Genomic DNA, 19,257 nt, shown 5'->3' with positions numbered 1-19,257 from the left:
GTATTCGATAAAGAGTTGTGGAAGAATGAAGAGTGTAAGGCTTGTAAGAAAGACAGCAAACTATGATAGAAATGGTTTAAGTATCAGTAGTTTTGTGTCACATTTCTGCTAAAACGAAGACATGAGATGAATAAAACATATAGAAACCAGGCCCATCAGGCTGTGGGGTTTTGGGCAGGCTGCAACCCCCTTTCAGTAATTTTCAAAATTGTTGTGAAAATTTAACAAGCTAGCTTTTCCCAAATCTTCTAGAAGAAAGTCACATACCGTAGATTCTCGAAATAATAAGCTGCCGGTCTATTTCAATTTTAAAAGGTGGCTAATTTAATGGTGCAGTTACTTTCAGTGGAATGATATTTCAGAGACTCTAAGATGAATTTTCAGACTCCCCATTCTTACTTAGAGCTTCCAGCGGTGAAAACAAAAGCTGAACATTGTGTTGTGCGACAAGATGAATGACATTACAACTCATGACCTCCCACAAAGCTATTAAAGTGTATGAATTGTTTTCAGCAGAAACTGTGATTGTAATATTCTAATAATTGGATAATATTCTAAAAGCTGTATAACATTTGCACTAATTTCAGCCAAATCAACATTTATACTAGATATTTTTAATTAAATTAAATTTTCTTTATTGATATTAAACTGGAATTCATGATTATTAGTGAATGTGATGAAAGTTGACGTGTTCTGAGAGCAGTAAAATGGGCAAGTTCTATTGTTGCATATTCAAGCAACTTTTTGCTCATCTTGTGGGCATCCACTGAAGAAGGTTTTTAAAAGCCTTTTTTCCTCGTAAACCAGAATTATAAGACCAAAGGAATGATCAAGTCAGTTGGCAGATCATCATTTCAAGAGCTTTCCTTTTCAGTGATAAGTTTATGGATTAGGCTGATTATTATAAGAAAGAACGTCCAATTAGATTAGAAAAGTAAATTTAGTAAAGTCAAAAGAACCAGTTGAAACTTTGGTTACCTTTCATGCAGGAGAATGTGTTTATATAACCGCGTTTTCTTTTCTTTGATTGTGGACTAAATCAAGCATGAATAGACTACTTTCAGTACAAAGAGTAAATAGATAAAATCTTGGATAATAACTGAACCAAATGCAATAATGACCAAATCAATTCAATTGTTTTAGGGAACAAGCAACTTTTTATTTGCAAAGGTAGTGGTAAGAAAATCGTTATTTTTGTAGGATAAAACGTTTGTTACTTGCACCGCAATTAACGTAGCCGATATTCCGTCTTATGTCCGGCGTATCAGTGGCGTGCGTCACGAAGCCAGAGTAGGGCCCTGGGACCAATGGAAAAATACTGGCCCTTCTTGAAAAATATTAGCTATTGCGCAACAGAAAATTATTTCATAAGAATCATAACTATCTTCTCCTTTCTCTTTTGAGTTATAAATATCATATTTTCCTTCATAAGTTATTTAATTATATGTTTAGAAGATAGTTATTTTGAGTTTCATTGAAGTTGATTTAAATTTTATATAAATGGTTGGTCATTAAATAAATAGATCAGTAGCTAAATCATTGCTAATTTATAAGCTGATTACCAAAGAATAACACGTGCAAAATGTGTATATGGCGGACGATTTTTAAATTCTTTCCAATTCAAAAATAAAGCAAAGGAATAGACCGTTTTCGCCATCAACGAATTAATAAATGACACACAAGAATGACGCCGAATCATCAAACAAATTTTACTTTGTTGCATTTTTAAAACGTTGTATAAAACGTCAAACTCACTTGACCTGTCTCGTATTGAAGGTGAAAAAGTCGTCTAACTGTTTCAATTGAGAGATTTTCCTGAAGAGCTAGACAGTATTTTGACTAAATTGATCAGTGACAAATGACTTAGGAATGTATCTTAAATTACCAATCACAACAAATGATAACCACAAGCAAGTTAAGAATTATTAATTATGTCGCGTATTATTCATTATTTGCAAGCGTTATAGCAATCAATAAATCTTTCGTTGCTTTTTAAATTGATAATAAGCTGAAGTTTTTATATTGCAGGAGATTATATTTTAGGAATGAAAAAAAATAGTGAAAAGCACTTTCTAGCCAAAGTGAATTAAAATAATTAATGCTTGTTTTAATGCAAATTGCCGTCACTTGAACGTTACAATCGGGAACAACTGAATACATGAGTATCCTCTCCCTCCCCTCCCATATTTACTGTTCTGTAGACGGTCCTGCTTTCACGTATTAAACTTGGTATCCAAGGATAGTGCAAAGTGTTAAAATATGTTCTCATATCTTCCTGTAATTAGCAAATAATTAAGTCAAGTGATTCGAAGGAAAAACACTTGGAAAACAGTTAAACTATCCAAACGATACAATTTGAAACGATTAATTTTTTAAAGACGAAAACTAGAAAAGTGAAAGCCAACCCGTAAAAATAACAAGGACGAGAAAGAAGGCAAGCTTTGTTTCAGGTGAAATAATGCCATGTAATAATCTTTTGAATAACGTCGCTTTCTCAGTCTTTACTGAGAAATATCAGACCTTTGTCTTTTCTACAAACCTTGCCCTACGGGCTCGGTCTGTACAAGAAGACATCAGTCCGATATTTCTCCGAAAGACCTCGCGCTCAGCTATTAAGGGCTTAATATTGTAACTGGATTTCAGGAAATTACATCAGGATTTCAGGGTGACTATGGTTGAATTCAGGGAGCTAGTTAAGTAGCAGAATTTTGGGCTCATACAATTATTTTACTCGCACGCCCTATTTAAATCTCACCTTGTCTTGAAGCAAAAGAAACAGTTAGGGTTACCCAGATAATATGCAAACAATGGCAGCAAATATATTAGATAATCACAGCGAATATATAAATGACTCTTTTCAGTATAGAGTCACTCATTATTCAAAATATGAAGACTATAGACTAAAAACAGTCGATATTTAAAAGAAAAACCTCAAAACGCAGCAACAGCTGTGATATATACTCAATACACACTTATCATCGTATCAAACATTTAAGTGTCAGTACACTTTCACGATACTTAAAATTTATCTTTATATTTGGTACCTTCTTTAAGTTACAGCATTCTTTATTAACCTCTTCTACAAAACGCTTTCAAAGCCTCGGTAAAAGTACATTACTTACACGTTTGTAATTGAAAACAGCAGCGTGCTTCTGTGTCCCATCCTCGTCATTATTGAAACCCAAAATGAAGCATTCGACTGCATGGCGTAAACTTTAATTATTGTACTCATAGATTACCAATTGGCGAATTATCAAAGTCATTGTATCTCTTAATTCTCAAGTGAAGGTAGTTATTGTTTAGCAATGCTAGAGAGCATGAACACTTCTGCTTTATACAATACATATGCATAAAGAATTGTTAATGAGTTCAATAGAGTTATTAATATGAAATTCAGCAGTATTATTCTATTGAAATGCTGTCACTGTTTGCTATTGGTGGGTTGCAACCATCCTCCTGAGAGTAAGAGAACAATGGAATGCTGGCGATGTTGGATGAAATTAGCATTGTAAATAAGGAAAATCCTTTGTTAAAATCATCCAACATGGCGACTATGACGTAGCTTGCAACCCAAGAATTGCTTTGATTACCCTACGTTTTAACTTTCCTTCACTTTTCATGAATTTGAGACATGCACTCCTATATATAGAGAGCATGAAAAATACTGAAAAGTATATTAGTGAGTAAAGGCAGTTATTTTTAAAATAATTTTAGTATCGAGTAAGATTTTCTGCATGCTGTTGTTAATACGACTTGATCCTTTCTTACATCGCAAAATAAAGTTACTAAACTTATGAATATTAATATTAAAGAATGCAAAGTCGACCCCACCTCAGAAATGTATTTTATTTCACATACAGAACAACTCCTCACATGAAAGGTGTTACGACAATTGCTCTGTACGACGATGGCAATGAATGGTGCATCGCAACCGCTGATAGAGATGGAGTCATTAATATTTGGAATTAAACGTTTGGAAATAAGATATTTCGTTCAAGCAACAATATCTGGAATGAAACCGTGAAACATCTAGGAGTGAAAAATAATCTCGGAATAAGATTATGAACATGCTTAACTTTATGAAGGCTAAAAATCACTAAAGGCTGCTTCTTAGCATACACATATAGTAATTGATGTAACTCTAATACGCATGGCATAATTTGACCTTTCAAGTATAGTTTTATTTGTTACGTTATACGGTTACATAAATTGAAAAAAAACAGGAAAAAACTTATTAAAATATTTATTTCGAATACAACAAAAAATGAATAAACAAAAAGTGAAAGAACAATCCAATCAATTAAAACTTACCTGTTTTAACACTGATAAGTGACTCTCGAACATTCGTCGTAACTCCAATATTTTGCACAACAGGATCTGCGCATGCGCAGGGAAACTTCTGTGCCGTGCTATTTCCTAAACTACTGGGACTACGGCGATGATCTTTAGCTCATGTGAAAGCTGTCGACGAGCCCTTTCGAATGAGCTATTGAAAATCGCCGTAACTCCAATATTTTGCGAGATAGGATCTGCGCACGCGCGAAAGTAGTTCTGCGCATGCGCAGTGCTATCTCCTAAACTACTGGAGCTACGGCGATCACATTTAGCTCATCTGAAAGCTCTCAACGAGCTCTTTCGAATGAGCTATTGAATTATGGCCGTAACTCCAATATTTTGCGAAATAGGCAGCCGATGATGTATAAATAATTGACAAGCTTGAAATCGTCAGCTTGCAACGTACCACTTATGTCACAGGTCATAAAATTGCCGTGTTTTTCCTAACTATTTTTAATTGCATTATTGCCTCCGTGGAGAATATTAATTACGTACGCACTCTCCAAAAACTCGTTTCATGTACTACTTAAATAAATATTACAGCATCAATATTGTTGCCAACGAAGTGCCAGGTGGGAAACGGATTCTCAATATAAATATTAGAGCCCAACAAATAATTTTAAACATAGACATAAACAATTTGGTTTTATGATATTTATTAAAAGAGTGACGTTTCGTCTTTACTCAAGACATCTAGTTAGTCTGAAGACATCTAATTGGTCAAGACACATTTTACTCAAGACACCTAATTAGTCTGAAGATATCTTGAGTAAAAACGAAACGTCACTCTTTTAATAAATTTCATAAAACCAAATTGTTTATGACTATGTTTAAAATTATTTGTTGGGCTCTAATATTTATATTGAGAATTACAGCATCAACTAATTTCGTTGATAGCGACGACTTTGTCAAATGACATCAATTTTAATTCTTGTGTTTTGATGGATATATATTTCTTTAATGCAAGACTTTTTGTCTTATTTAGATGTCCTTGAAAACATCAATTATACGTGGGTAGTATACATTATGCGCATGGCATTTGACAAAATATCAAGGCAACTAATTAGAATGCGCATTATATACGTAATATAAAAGTCAAGTGTTACATTTCCGTAACAAAGTCGAAAGAAACAGGAAAAAATTTATCAAACAATTTATTTAGAAATATAACTAATAAGAAATGAGGAAAAGTAGAAGAACAATCCAATAAGTTAACACTTATCAATTTCACCTGTAATAAGTGACTTTATGGTTAACACACTTGATGTTTGTACATTCGATGAATTTTTCACAAGAGATTAATTTAACACATTTTATGTTAACACATTGCGTAATTCGCTGAAAATCTCTACGTGCTTGACATTAAATTTTAAGATATATTTTACCTACAACATCGATGAAATTAAATTGACATTAAAACTTCAAATCTAAACATTTATGCACCGAACGACCTCGACTGACTGTAGTACTTTGAGAACATAGAGATGTTAGCAATAGAAAATTACTTCCTCTATCTCAAAGCAAACTAACACATTCCTTAATAACAATTTTATTCTACATCATATATTTCTATGTTCTAGAAAAAAACCACTTCGTACTAATCATTTTGTATTATATTATTCTATTTGTTGGGTACTTTTCCGGCAAAGGGGAAGCGCGCGCCGCCGCTTCGCCCATCACTCTAAATCCAACCCCGTCACATTACCCCAAATTGCAACTAAAAATTAATTTAGTTTCAGGTATCATTGACTGAGGAATTACTCCAAAGCTAGTTAAAGATTTAAGTAAAATGTTTTAAGCCTCGATTGTTTGCATGGAGAATTCTTCAAACTTATTGGTAAAACATCAAGCTAAATCGCTTTCATTTAACAATCACATTTTCGATATTATGGATGAAAAATTCTAGTTTTTAGTTCACAGTCACGTTACTAAGCAAAAAATAATTCGAAACTGACCACAATAATAAAACCACAATGCGAAACCGAACTATTATGATAAATAATTACATGCACATAAGCAACCATTTTCATTGTTTAGTTAACGTCACAATACTAACTAAAACGTGACTAAAGATAACCTCAATTAACTTGCCTAGCGCATATCATGTATGATAATGTATGATATAATATTGTACACCAAACATATGTACTCCAAGATCTTAATATAATTATCGAATCCAATGAAAAACAGATTAGTAGCTACATCTTAAAATAATGTATGATTACAACGAAACGAACCGTCTTTTAAAAGACTATTTAGAGCTAATGGTCAATTTTACTTGACTTGCCACGGCATTTTCAAATGATTACAAGTTAAGAATAAAAGGGTTTTAAAATAAAATAAAGATATTTGCACAGACAGATTTCTTTATATAGACACAATACCTTTTCCATAGTAATAACACCAGGTACTATACACCACTAACCACTATACCACCAAACTCTATTTAAAAAACAAAAATGTAACAAATTACATGAACATACTGTGAATGAAGCTTGAGTGAATAATATATTTCTGTAATGAAAAAAATCAGGTAGCCACACATGTTTTTCGAAAAGATTTTATGTTTTGGACTGAATGCTTTCAAAAACATTATGAAAATTTCCGTCGAAACTGATTTGCGGTTAGCACATAAAAACACATCATCCTTATTCTGACAGCGCATTTCGGAGGCAAGGAAGAACTTTCACTCTTTCGAACAAACTGGAAGATTCCAGGTAGCAAAAGTAGAGCAAATAAATAGAACCGACGCTTGGAGATTCATTCATACTTTGTACTCGGCTGCACATACAAGAACAGCTGAAGACTGTCAAAATAGCAAACCAAAGAAAATCGAAATTATTGTGAGAAATCGTTCGCTCGCTCATATTGGAAAAAGAAAAGCAATGGGTGAGTCAAAACTACAGTTGTTGTAAAATTATCGGCAGTTTATATATTGGTAAATGTAATGATTTCTTCAGCGAATACTTTTTAAAACAATAAAATGGAGCACATGAATTTAAAATCTTACAAAAAACTGACAAAATTATCTCACAGTAGGGCGGAGCTCTGATCTCATGCAATACTGAATGATAATTAATTTGCAGTAACTCTAACATAAGCCAATATACGTCATAAGATCTAATCAAGTTAGCTTGCTATTAATAAAACAGTGCCGGACCGGGGTACGTCAAAAAATAAATTACTGCAGCTCCTTTTACAATATATTTACAAGTTTACAAACATTTTAGATGCAAGTGCATTGGTAAACTTATATTCATTAGAAATTCCGAACCAATAGTGTTTTTGAACGTATTTTTCGAATATAAAATCGAATTGAGCTATATAACTTTATTTTGCCGAACGCTGAGTCCGCTTATGATTTAAAACAAATTTTGTCGGCAAAAATATTTGGAACTTCAACATACATAGACGTTTTCCGCCGTGCAAACAAGGATGACGTTATTACAAAAACTCTCTATACAAAGAGATATTGAAACAATGACGCAAAAAACGTCATTTGCAGTAATGAGTGCGTGACTAACAATGTACGTATTGTATAAAAATACCTATTTTACAAAGTGTTATAAAGTCTTTATTTTCAATGATTAATATTACGTACACATTTACACAATATCTCATCAGATAAGTAAATACGAAAGTATACATACACATAACAATACAAAATTTGCATCTACAGCAAAAGAGTATCTCGGGAAGATATAACGACAAATTCGTCTTGGTTTAGAGTAAAATTTGACGATTCTACTAAAATACTTGTCTGTTTAGCCCACTTGCCTTTGTGAGTACAAATTCGAGCAAAAAAAACTTTTGGCAAGATATAGCATATGACATTCAACACGCATAGGTGTAGTTAGAGCATGAGTCAGTACAGACAATTTCGTCATCGCCTGTTTAAACGTACTTCGCATACAATTGTAATTGCTGTAATTTCATCAGCGATACCTTCCAACTGATTTGATACATTCCAACTGATTCGATACACTCCAACTGATTTGATACATTCCAACTGATTTTATACATTTCAAATGATTTTATACATTCGGATTCCAACTGATTTTATACAATACAAATGATTTACAACACTACCTATTCATAAATAGTTGTAGTTGTTGTAATTCAGGTGATACTTACTAGTATCAAATTTGATCATTTATCGTACAAGAATTCGAAATTAAAGATGAATTGCCATCGCCGATAATCGTTCACGTGTAAATTTCTTATGTTGTAAATGTTGTAAGAGTTGGACAAGTTCAACTTCTTGAACAGCTCTCGATTTGTCTGCGATTAAATTACAACAATTACAACAATGACAACGCGCGTTTACTTATAGTTGTAATTGCTGCAAACGTTCATCACCGATCGAATTACAACAACTACAACTATATGTGAACTAGGCTTTATGGTAAAGTTGGTGCTGACAGACGAAAAACGTTTTCCTGCAGTTTCTTTTAAATCATGCACTCTTTATCACACTATCTATTCACAAATTTTTATTCTTTTAGCAGCTCAAGAGATAATTGTTTAATTGTATACATGTGTTAAGAGTGTCTTTGTATAAGTCAAGTTTGAATTAATATCTACGATAACATAACTAGATTTCTATCTTCAAGTTCATATGTATCGAATGTAGTGTGGAATGTCTGAGACTGTTACAGTAGCATTCCGATTGTTCACACGAAATCTTGGACGAAAACATTCAAAATTTAAAATATTTTACGAGTAAAGCTAAACTATCTTTTCAAAGCATTTCTATAATGCCAGAGACAAATTTAGCTCCTAATATGGTTTGAATTACTGAATGGGAATACCATAGACGCTCACGAAACACAAAGCAACCAATATTGGTCCTTATAATAACCCATCTTGACAGCAGTCGTGGGCGAATATATTATTTTCATTGTCTGTAATATACAGGTCAATGCATATCAAAGACATGCTGCAATATATAACTAAAATAAGCAATGATATCGAAACATTAAAAAGGGAAACCCTTCGAGTATTTATGTGTAGATCTGATTAGTTACGTAGAAAACTTTATTTTAGTAAAATACAAAACTTCTTTTGACAGCAAGCGGTCAAAAAGAGACTTTTGACAGCAAGCGGTTAAAAGGAGACTACTCAGTCTATTCTTCGGCAAACGATAAAATGAATATCAAATGCTTATGAACAGACATGAAAACCAGGTCGTATGCACAAGCTTAACCACATAGTGGTAAATAATATCTTACGGTGTCCGACAGTGATTGTTTAATATTATACACGATTTATATATGAGTAAAAATATCCTGCAGTCTCAGTTTGCTTTCGGTCTCAAAAAAATCCCTTAAACTACGAAAGAGAGTTGTGCAAGAAGTTAATATTTTTAACCGCTGCATACAAACAGAAACAATCGCTTTAACAATGGAAAAATATGAAGATGTATAACCGGAATATTATTTGTGTAATAATACACCGGCGTACATCGATGTTATAATAACTAATTATCATATTACAAAACGATGCTAATATGTAGTATTTGATTGTATATATTGAATAAGTTGTAAATAAATCAACACTGAACAACTGACAGAGCAAGACCCAAAAGATAGCATGAAAGAATTAACGACATTGACTTACTGACGTTAACTTTTGGGTCGCGTTTATAACAGGTTAACCGCAGTAAGTCCTTCACAGCTATGTACGTATTTTGGTGTTTGTTCACTGTAAAACAATATCCATTAGGAAACCAACAATGATATCGTGTTAAAAAACTTACAGAGCATGACCATGCAACTCTTGAGATGGCTAGGCTACCGCTTAACAGTTAATAGATTGTCACTTTGTCGTTTGCAAGAGCTCAAATGCTTTGCTTTGCTGTCTTTTGTCTTCAATTTAAGAAAATATTTTAATTCTTGCTTTGATTAGCGTATTTGTCGTGGTGATTGACAATTGAGTAGTTCTTCAAAGAACAGTTGAACACCAAAATGAGGATATTACATAAAATTAAAATGACACGATGCATTTCGGCAAACTGCAGCATAATTTTATAACTATCTTCATTTCAGTTTTCTACAGTTCTTAAGAACTACTTAAATTGTCGTTCACCATGACAAATATGTTAATCACAGCAAAATTAAAGTTCGTGACCACAATAAAGTCTTTGTTTTATAAAAAAAATGTAATTTCCCTAAAACGTCATTGGAACTCATGCAACTGCCTCAATTCAAATCTGACTTTGCAATATTGTGCAGTCACTTTAAACTCTTTCCGTACAGGCTATATACACAGTAATAGATTTCTTAAATGTGATTTCCCTACAACATCATTGGAATTAAAGTGCGTCAAAGCTGACTTTGCAATAATTTGAGAGCAATGAGCTGCCTGAATTACTTATAACTTATTTCCAAAAACAGACGAGTTGTTTTTTTTATAGTAACTAACTAATTTGCAATTCTATATAGCTATCAAATAATTTTATGTTCTCGAACAAGTCATGGAGTTCATTTTTTGAATAAAGAATGCACTATTGTCAAAAAAAAATCAAAAAGAAAACTTTACCCCGGAATTTGCCAGAAGCAAATCAACAATTACATCTCAATTAAATAGCTATGTAACTTGGCATTTCGACAATTCATTATATCTGTAAATTCTTCCCATTTCATATTACTCACAAAACATGATAAATTGATAATTCAGTAATGTTTACGTCAAAATATAATGTGCCGACGTAGGATCGTTTAATTGAGTGATATTATTAACAATGTAAATATTTACTTTTTAAGCAAGTTGAGAGAAGGATAGGCCAGCCTGACCATAGTGCAGGATATGAGAGAATAATGAGAGAATAATTATGCTATGGGCCCACGCTTTCAGATTCTTCTTTATGATTTGAATTTTACAGTAACTTAATTAAGTGAAGCAGACAATGGTTTAAGAGTAAGAAATCTTAACATTTCAAGTGCCAGTTTATAAATTAATAACGACATAAATACTTCAATATAAAACTGGTTGATTACAGAGATTTGATGAGTCATCTTCAATGGTTCAGGGATGAATAAACATTGATTGTATAGTAAATAAACAATTAAATGAGAGTACCTACATAATGATTACATATGAATGACATTCCGTTCAAATATATTCATAGTACTTATCAAAATATAGGATGTCTTTGAAGACTAATTTCCATCTCAATTGTGGTTAAAATCTTAAATTTTTGAGGTTTATAAAACCATGCTATTGAAATTAGAGAGTATAAAAAGACTTTTCAGAACTCATCATTTATAAAAGCGAAGCTAAGTTGTGATGTATAAGAGAGACAATACACCTGACATTGTACAAGATATCTTTGAGAAATCAGCTTGTAAAAGCAGAAGAAATGGGTGAGGAATGCATGTTTATTAATGATGGAGGAAATGCATAAATTTAGTCTTCAAGAAAATTATTTAATGAATTTCTTATAAATAAGACAGTTAAAGATACTTTCATTAGTGTTGACAAATTTGTTTGATGACATAATTCTACGATTAATGAATTTATTTTGTTAATAATATAATTGAGTGATTTACTGAAGCAATACACCATAACCCAACACCCCTTGTAATTTTTTACAATAAAATAAATGCTTCGTTCACGTGTGTAATAATGAGCATTAAATAATGAATTTTCTGAAAAACAATCTTTGTCTTCTTTAGGTGTCTTTCACAACTTTATATATACATGCATAATATGTGTGGTGTTCATGAGCAAGAATGTGCATAGTGAAACAGATAACAAGACTACTAACAATAAACCAGGTACAAAAACAAATAATGATTTGAATCATGATGAAAATGAGTTAACATTAATATTCATTTTCTATATTCATAGTCCTCAAGCAAGAAGTTGTCTCAATTTATGATGAAAACTTCACTGACATTCCCAAGGACAGGGAGCCATATTATGTTAAAGTTCAACGATGTGTCATCGATAAAGATAATACTCCTAATTGTTCATTATGTTGGCCCCAACCTATGACATTGACAGAAGTCGAGATTGTCGTTCCTGATTTAAAATACTACACAAAATTTTACAAATATATTGTATATAATCACACTTCTTGTTACCTGGAAAAGAACTTGCTGGATGTGAACTTTAATTTACACAAGAATCTACCTTCAAACGAAAGTAAGGACTTCTGTATTTAATTAAAATTTAAAATGAGATCTAAATTTGAAACGCTTTTCCTTTTGTGTTTACAGTTAATGAAACAGAATTTACAACAAAAGTAAAATACAATCCACCAAACGTGAGAACATGTAATGACTATTGCAAGAATCCTCAACCTCGTTTTCATCTGCACAGTGAACGTACCAAGGCTGTTTTAAATTATCTCTTTATCCCATTCACTCAATGCTTGCCTGGTTGCAAAGCAACAAAAAACCCAGAAAACATCAAAACACAAACCCTAGATGGTTCAACCCTATATGAGCTTGTCAGGAATCACTCATCGTGCAACTTTTGGAATACAAAAGTCCATAAAAGTCTACCTTCCAATAACAGACGCAGTGATACAGGTAAAACATTTTCAATTATGATTGAAAGAATTAACCAAAAAGCGTACTGTGTGTAATTAGATGTGCACAACATTTGAGAAAAATTGCAAAATAATCATGTTTTACGATTTGCTCCATTATCTTATTTCCATAAAATTTCTCTACAGAAAGTCGACCCCTCGTGCTAAATAACGGATTATTTGTCTACATCACATCACCCAGAATGATGTTAGTTGCCTTCATTCTCTCGACTGTCCTTATCTCAATACTTATTCTGGACTGTAATTTGTGTCATCGTAAGAAAGGAATGATGTATTCTATAAAAAGTTGTGGAAAGAATGAAGAGTGTGAAGACTGCGTAAGAAGACAGCAAACTATGATAGAAATGGTTTAAGTATCAGTAGTTTTTGTGTCACATTTCTGCTAAAAAGGAAGACATGAATAAATAAAGCATCTGAAATCAGGCCCATCGGAAGCTGTGGGGATTGGGCAGGCTGCAACCCCCTTTCAGTAATTTCCAAAATTGTTGTGAAAATTTAACAAGCCTCAGCTTTTCCCTGAATCTTCTAGGAGAAAGTCACATACCGTAGAGTCTCGAAATAATAAGCTGCCCGGGCTATTTTAATGTTAAAAAGGCGGTTACTTCAATGGTGCAGTTACTTTCAGTCGAATGATATTTCGAGACTCTAAGATATTTGAATTTTCAGATCCCCCCAATTCTTACTTAGAGCTTCCAACGGCGGTGAAAACAAGAAATGGCTGAACATTGTGTTGTGCGACAAGATGAATGACGTACAACTCATGACACTCCACGCAACGCTATTAAGGTGTATGAATTGTTTTCAGCAGAAACTGTGAGCGTAATATTCTAATAATTGAATAATATTCTAAAAGCTGTATAACATTTGAACTAATTTCTGCCAAGTCAACATTTATACTAGATATTTTTAATTAAATTAAATTTTCTTTAGTGATATTAAACTGGAATTCATGATTATTAGTGAATGTGATGAAAGTTGACGTGTTCTGAGAGCAGTAAAATGGGCAAGTTTTGTTGTTGCATATTCTAGCAACTTTTTGCTCATCTTGCTCATCTTGTGGGCATCCACTGAAGAAGGTTTTTAAAAGCCTTTTTTCCTCGTAAACCAGAATATTAAGACCAAAGGAATGATCAAGTCAGTTGGCAGATCATCATTTCAAGAGCTTTCCTTTTCAGTGATAAGTTTATGGATTAGGCTGATTATTATAACAAAGAACGTTCAAAAAGATTAGAAAAGTAAATTTAGTAAAGTCAAAAGAATCAGTTGAAACTTTGGTTACCTTTCATGCACGAGAATGTGTTTATATAACCGCGTTTTCTTTTCTTTTATTGTGGACTAACTCAAGCATGAATAGACTACTTTAAGTATAAAGAGTAAATTGATAAAATCTTGGATAATAACTGAACCAAATGCAATAATGACCAAATCAATTCAAGTGTTTCAGGGAACAAACAACATTTTATTTGCAAAGGTAGTGTCAAGAAAATTGTTATTTTTGTAGATAAAGCGTTTGCTATTTGCACCGCAATTAACGTAGTCGATATTCCGTATTATGTCCAGCGTATCAGTGACGTACGTCACGAAGCCAGAGTAAGGCCCTGGGACCAATGGGAAAATACTGCCCCTTCTTAAAAAATATTAGCTATTGTGCAACAGAAAATTATTTCATAAGAATCATAACTATCTTCTCTTTCTCTTTTGAGTTATAAATATCATATTTTCCTTCATAAATTATTTAATTATATGTTTAAAAGGTAGTTATATTGAGTTTAATTGAAGTTGATTTAAATTTTATATAAATGGTTGGTCATTAAATAAATAGATCAGTAGCTAAAATCTTAATTTATATGCTGATTACCAAAGAATAACACGTGCAATATGTTAATATGGCGGACGATTTTTAAATTTTTGCAATTCAAAAATAAAGCAAAGGAATGGACCGTTTCTGCCCTCAACGAATTAATAAATGACACACAAGAATGACGCCGAATCATCCAAAAAATTTAACTTTGTTGCATTTTTAAAACGTTGTATAAAACGTCAAACTCACTTGACCTGTCTCGCATTGAAGGTCACAAAAGTCGTTTAACTGTCTCAATTTTGAAGAGCTAGACAGTATTTTTACTGAATTGATTAGTGATAAATGACTTATGAATGTATCTATAATTTGCCAATCACAACAAATGATAACCACAAGCAAGTTAAGAATTATTAATTATGTCGCGTATTATTCATTGAAATAGCGAAGAGAAGGAGAAGAAAAGGAATATTGATTGATGGAGAACGGCTGGAAGAGGTTGAAGAGTAGAAGTATTTGGGAAGACTACTAACACCAGGAAATGAGATGGCGAGAGAAATAGATGAGAGAATAATATCAGCTTGGAAGAGATTTGGACAGTACAGCATGTTCATGAGAGATCAAAGAATGCCCATGTGTCTCAACAGGAAGATCATGGACACTGTCATACTACCAGCAATGACTTATGGAGCAGAGACGTGGGCACTTACCAGCCATCAAGGAGAGAAACTGGCAATCACCCGAAGGAGCATGGAAAGATCAATGCTCGGTGTCACGAGATGAGATAATATCCGAAATGAAGACCTGAGAGCAAGAACAAATGTGAAGGATGTCATCGAGAAAGTTATTGAAGCCAAAGGAAAGTGGGCAGGACATCTAGCCCGAATGAAAAGCCATGAATGGGCAAAGAAAACAACTGAATGGACCCCGTGGGACTAGAAAAGAGGCAAGGGAAGACCAAAAAGGAGATGGAGAGATGACATCGAGCAGAGAGCGGGTAGCATGTGGACCCAGAGAGCCCAAGACCGTGAAGAGTGGAGAACGATGTGGAGGCCATCCGCTAGCAGTGGCGTGACAGGCTGATGATGATGATGATGATGATTATTCATTATTTGCATGTGTTATAGTAATCAATAAATCTTTCGTTGCTTCTTAAATGAATAGTCTACTGTATAGTAAGCTGAAGTTCTTATACTGCGGGAGATTATATTTTAGGAATGAAAAAAAAAATAATGAAAAGCACTTTCTAGCCAAAGGACATCGCGATGCCGTTAACGATGTAAATTTTTTCCCGACGGTCATTATTTAGCGAGCGCTTCCCACGACACAACAATTAGAATATGGCAGAAAGAGACTGGCGCATGTGCAATGATACTAGACGACTCTGGACAGTATTTTGACTGAATTGATTATTGATAAATGACTTACGAATGTATCTATATTTTGCCAATCACAACAAATGATAACCACAAGCAAGTTAAGAATTATTAATTATGTCGCGTATTATTCATTATTTGCATGTGTTATAGTAATCAATAAATTTTTCGTTGCTTCTTAAATGAATAGTCTACTGTGTAGTAAGCTGAAGTTTTTATATTGCGGGAGATTATATTTTAGGAATGAAAAAAAAAAGTGAAATGCACTTTCTAGCCAAAGGACATCGCGATGCCGTTAACGATATAAAATTTTCTCCCGACGGTCATTATTTAGCGAGCGCTTCCCACGACACAACAATTACAATATGGCAGAAAGAGACTGGCGCATGTGCAATGATACTAGACGACTCTGTAGGGGCTGTCAAGAAACTGTGTTACTCACCTCTAGAAGGTCACATGATAAGTATATCAGGTCCAGGAAACTTTGTGAGTGTGTGGAACACAGCATCTTATGTGATAGAGAAGGTCTTGGAAGCTGACAATGGTAGAGAGATTCAGGTATATATCCTGCAATAAACACGTAAATTACTACTTTTGTAATGTTGATATTTAATGCCGAGAAAAATGGTGGAATCTAAACGCAAAATTCAAAGTTTTTGCTTATGTGTTTCATATGCGAAAAAACAGATGACAAATTTAGTGAACTTTATTTTACAGAACATAGCTATAACACCAGACGGAATGGTAATTATTGGACTGTCCGAAGACAACAAAATCACACTTTAGGCTGCGATGACTGATAATTGTGTGCCTAAACGAAGGCTTGTAAAAATGAAATGATTTATTGAGGTTTTGAGGCAGTCGTTCAGACATTCAATGAAAAAGACATGATCGCAAAACTGACGTTTTTGAAGAACTGATCAACCAATGCAGTAAGAATACGAGTTAAGCAAAAAGCATTTAGAAGACTTTAATTGATTATTATATGGCAAGCGTCACTTCCGGAAACATGGCACGCTTTGATTGGCTGAGAAACATTTTTGCCAGTCCATTATTTTCCCGTAATCGACCATGGTCCGAAACGCGTAATTTTACTGTCAAATGTAAACAAACTTCGTAATGCAGAGCAAAACGCAAAATAAACGAAACAAAAAACTACTTACGAATGTGATTCGAATGAAAAACACTTGGAAAACAGTTAAACTATCCAGACGATACAATTTGAAACGATTAATTTTTTATGGAAGAAAACTAGAAAAGTGAAAGCCAACCCGTAAAAACAGCAAGGACGTGAAAGAAAGCAAGCTTTGTTTCAGGTGAAATAATGCCATGTAATAATCTTTTTAATAACCTCGCTTTCTCGGTCTTTACTGAGAAATATCAGACCTTTGTCTTTTTCTACAAACCTCGCCCTACGGGCTCGGTCTGTACAAGAAGACATCAGTCCGATATTTCTCCGTAAAGACCTCAAGCTCGGTTATTAAGGGCTTAGTATTGAAACTGGATTTCAGGGAAATTACATCGGGATTTCGGGGTGACTATGGTTGAATTCGAAGGAGCTAGTTAAGTAACAGAATTTTGGGCTCATACAATTATCTTTAAGTACTCGCATGCCCTATATAAATCTCACCTTGTCTTGAAGCAAAGGAAACAGTTGGCGTTACCCAAAGAATATGCAAACAATGGCAGCAAATATATTAGATAATCACAACAAATATATAAATGACTCTGTTCAGTATAGAGTCACTCATTATTCAAAAATATGAAGACTATAGACTAAAAAACAGTCGATAAGTAAAACAAAAACCTCAAAGCGCAGCAACAGCTGTCATATATACTCAATACACACTTATCATCGTATCAAACATTTAAATGTCAGTACACTTTCACGATACTTAAAATTTATCTTTATATTCGGTACCTTCTTTAAGTTACAGCATTCTTTATTAACCTCTTCTACAAAACGCTTTCAAAGCCTCGGTAAAAGTACATTTATTACACGTTTGTAATTGAAAACAGCAGCGTGCTTCTGTGTCCCATCCTCGTCATTATTCTAACCCAAAATGAAGCATTCGACTGCATGGCGTAAACTTCAATTATTGTACTCACAGATTACCAATTGGAGGCATGTCTTAATTCTCAAGTGAAGGTAGTTATTGTTTAGCAATGCTAGAGAGCATGAGCACTTCTGCTTTATACAATACAAAGGCATAAAGAATTGTTAATGAGTTCAATAAACTTACTAATATGAAATTATTCGTATTATTCTATTGAAATGCTGTCGCTGTTTGCTTATTGGTGGGTCGCAACCATCCTCCTGAGAGTAAGAGAACAATGGAATGCTGGCGATGGTGGATGAAATTTGCATTGTAAATAAGGAAAATCCTTTGTTAAAATCATCCAACATGGCGACTATGACGTAGCTTGCAACCCAAGAATTGCTTTGATTACCCTACGTTTTCACTTTCCTTCACTTTTCATGAATTTGAGACATGCACTCCTATATATATAGAGAGCATGAAAAAATACTGAAAAGTATATTGGTGAGTAAAGGCAGTTATTTTTAAAAATAATTTTAGTATCGAGTAAGATTTTCTGCATGCTGTTGTTAATACGACTTGATCCTTTCTTACATCGCAAAATAAAGTTACTAAACTTATCAATATTAATATTAAAGAATGAAAAAGTCGACCCCACCTCAGAAATGTATTTTATTTCACATACAGAACAACTCCTCACATGAAAGGTGTTACGACAATTGCTCTGCATGACGATGGCAATGAATGGTGCATCGCAACCGCTGATAGAGATGGAGTCATTAATATTTGGAATTAAACGTTTGGAAATAAGATATTTCGTTCAAGCAACAAAATCTGAAATGAAACCATGAAACATCTAGGAGTGGAAAATAATCTCGGAATAAGATTATGAACATGCTTAACTTTATGAAGGCTAAAAATCACTAAAGGCTGCTTCTTAGCATACACATATAGTAATTGATGTAACTCTACTATGCATAGCATAATTTGACCATTCAAGTATAGTTTTATTTGTTGCGTTATACGGTTACATAAATTGAAACAAATAGGAAAAAAGTTATTAAAATCTTTATTTCGAATACAACAAAAAACGAATGAAGAAAAACTAGAAGAACAATCCAATCAATTAAAACTTACCTGTTTTAACACTGA

At 33.4% G+C, this 19,257-nt stretch overlaps 1 protein-coding gene across 1 annotated transcript; it reads left to right on the top strand.

Annotated features, from left to right (window-relative positions):
* The first annotated feature begins 12,058 nt into the window (after positions 1–12,058).
* Positions 12,059–13,275, top strand: LOC124435251. The gene is made up of 4 exons (XM_046985190.1): positions 12,059–12,113; positions 12,187–12,483; positions 12,558–12,872; positions 13,019–13,275. Exons 1-4 carry the CDS (start codon positions 12,059–12,061, stop codon positions 13,243–13,245), a joined length of 894 nt encoding a protein of 297 aa, XP_046841146.1. The 3' UTR covers positions 13,246–13,275.
* The last annotated feature ends 5,982 nt before the right edge of the window (positions 13,276–19,257 follow it).

Source organism: Xenia sp. Carnegie-2017, unplaced genomic scaffold (assembly GCF_021976095.1).
Source record: "Xenia sp. Carnegie-2017 unplaced genomic scaffold, XeniaSp_v1 HiC_scaffold_14, whole genome shotgun sequence".
NCBI lineage: Eukaryota > Metazoa > Cnidaria > Anthozoa > Malacalcyonacea > Xeniidae > Xenia > Xenia sp. Carnegie-2017.
Note: the sequence above shows the minus strand (reverse complement) of the source record. Positions and strands in the feature narration are given on the sequence as shown.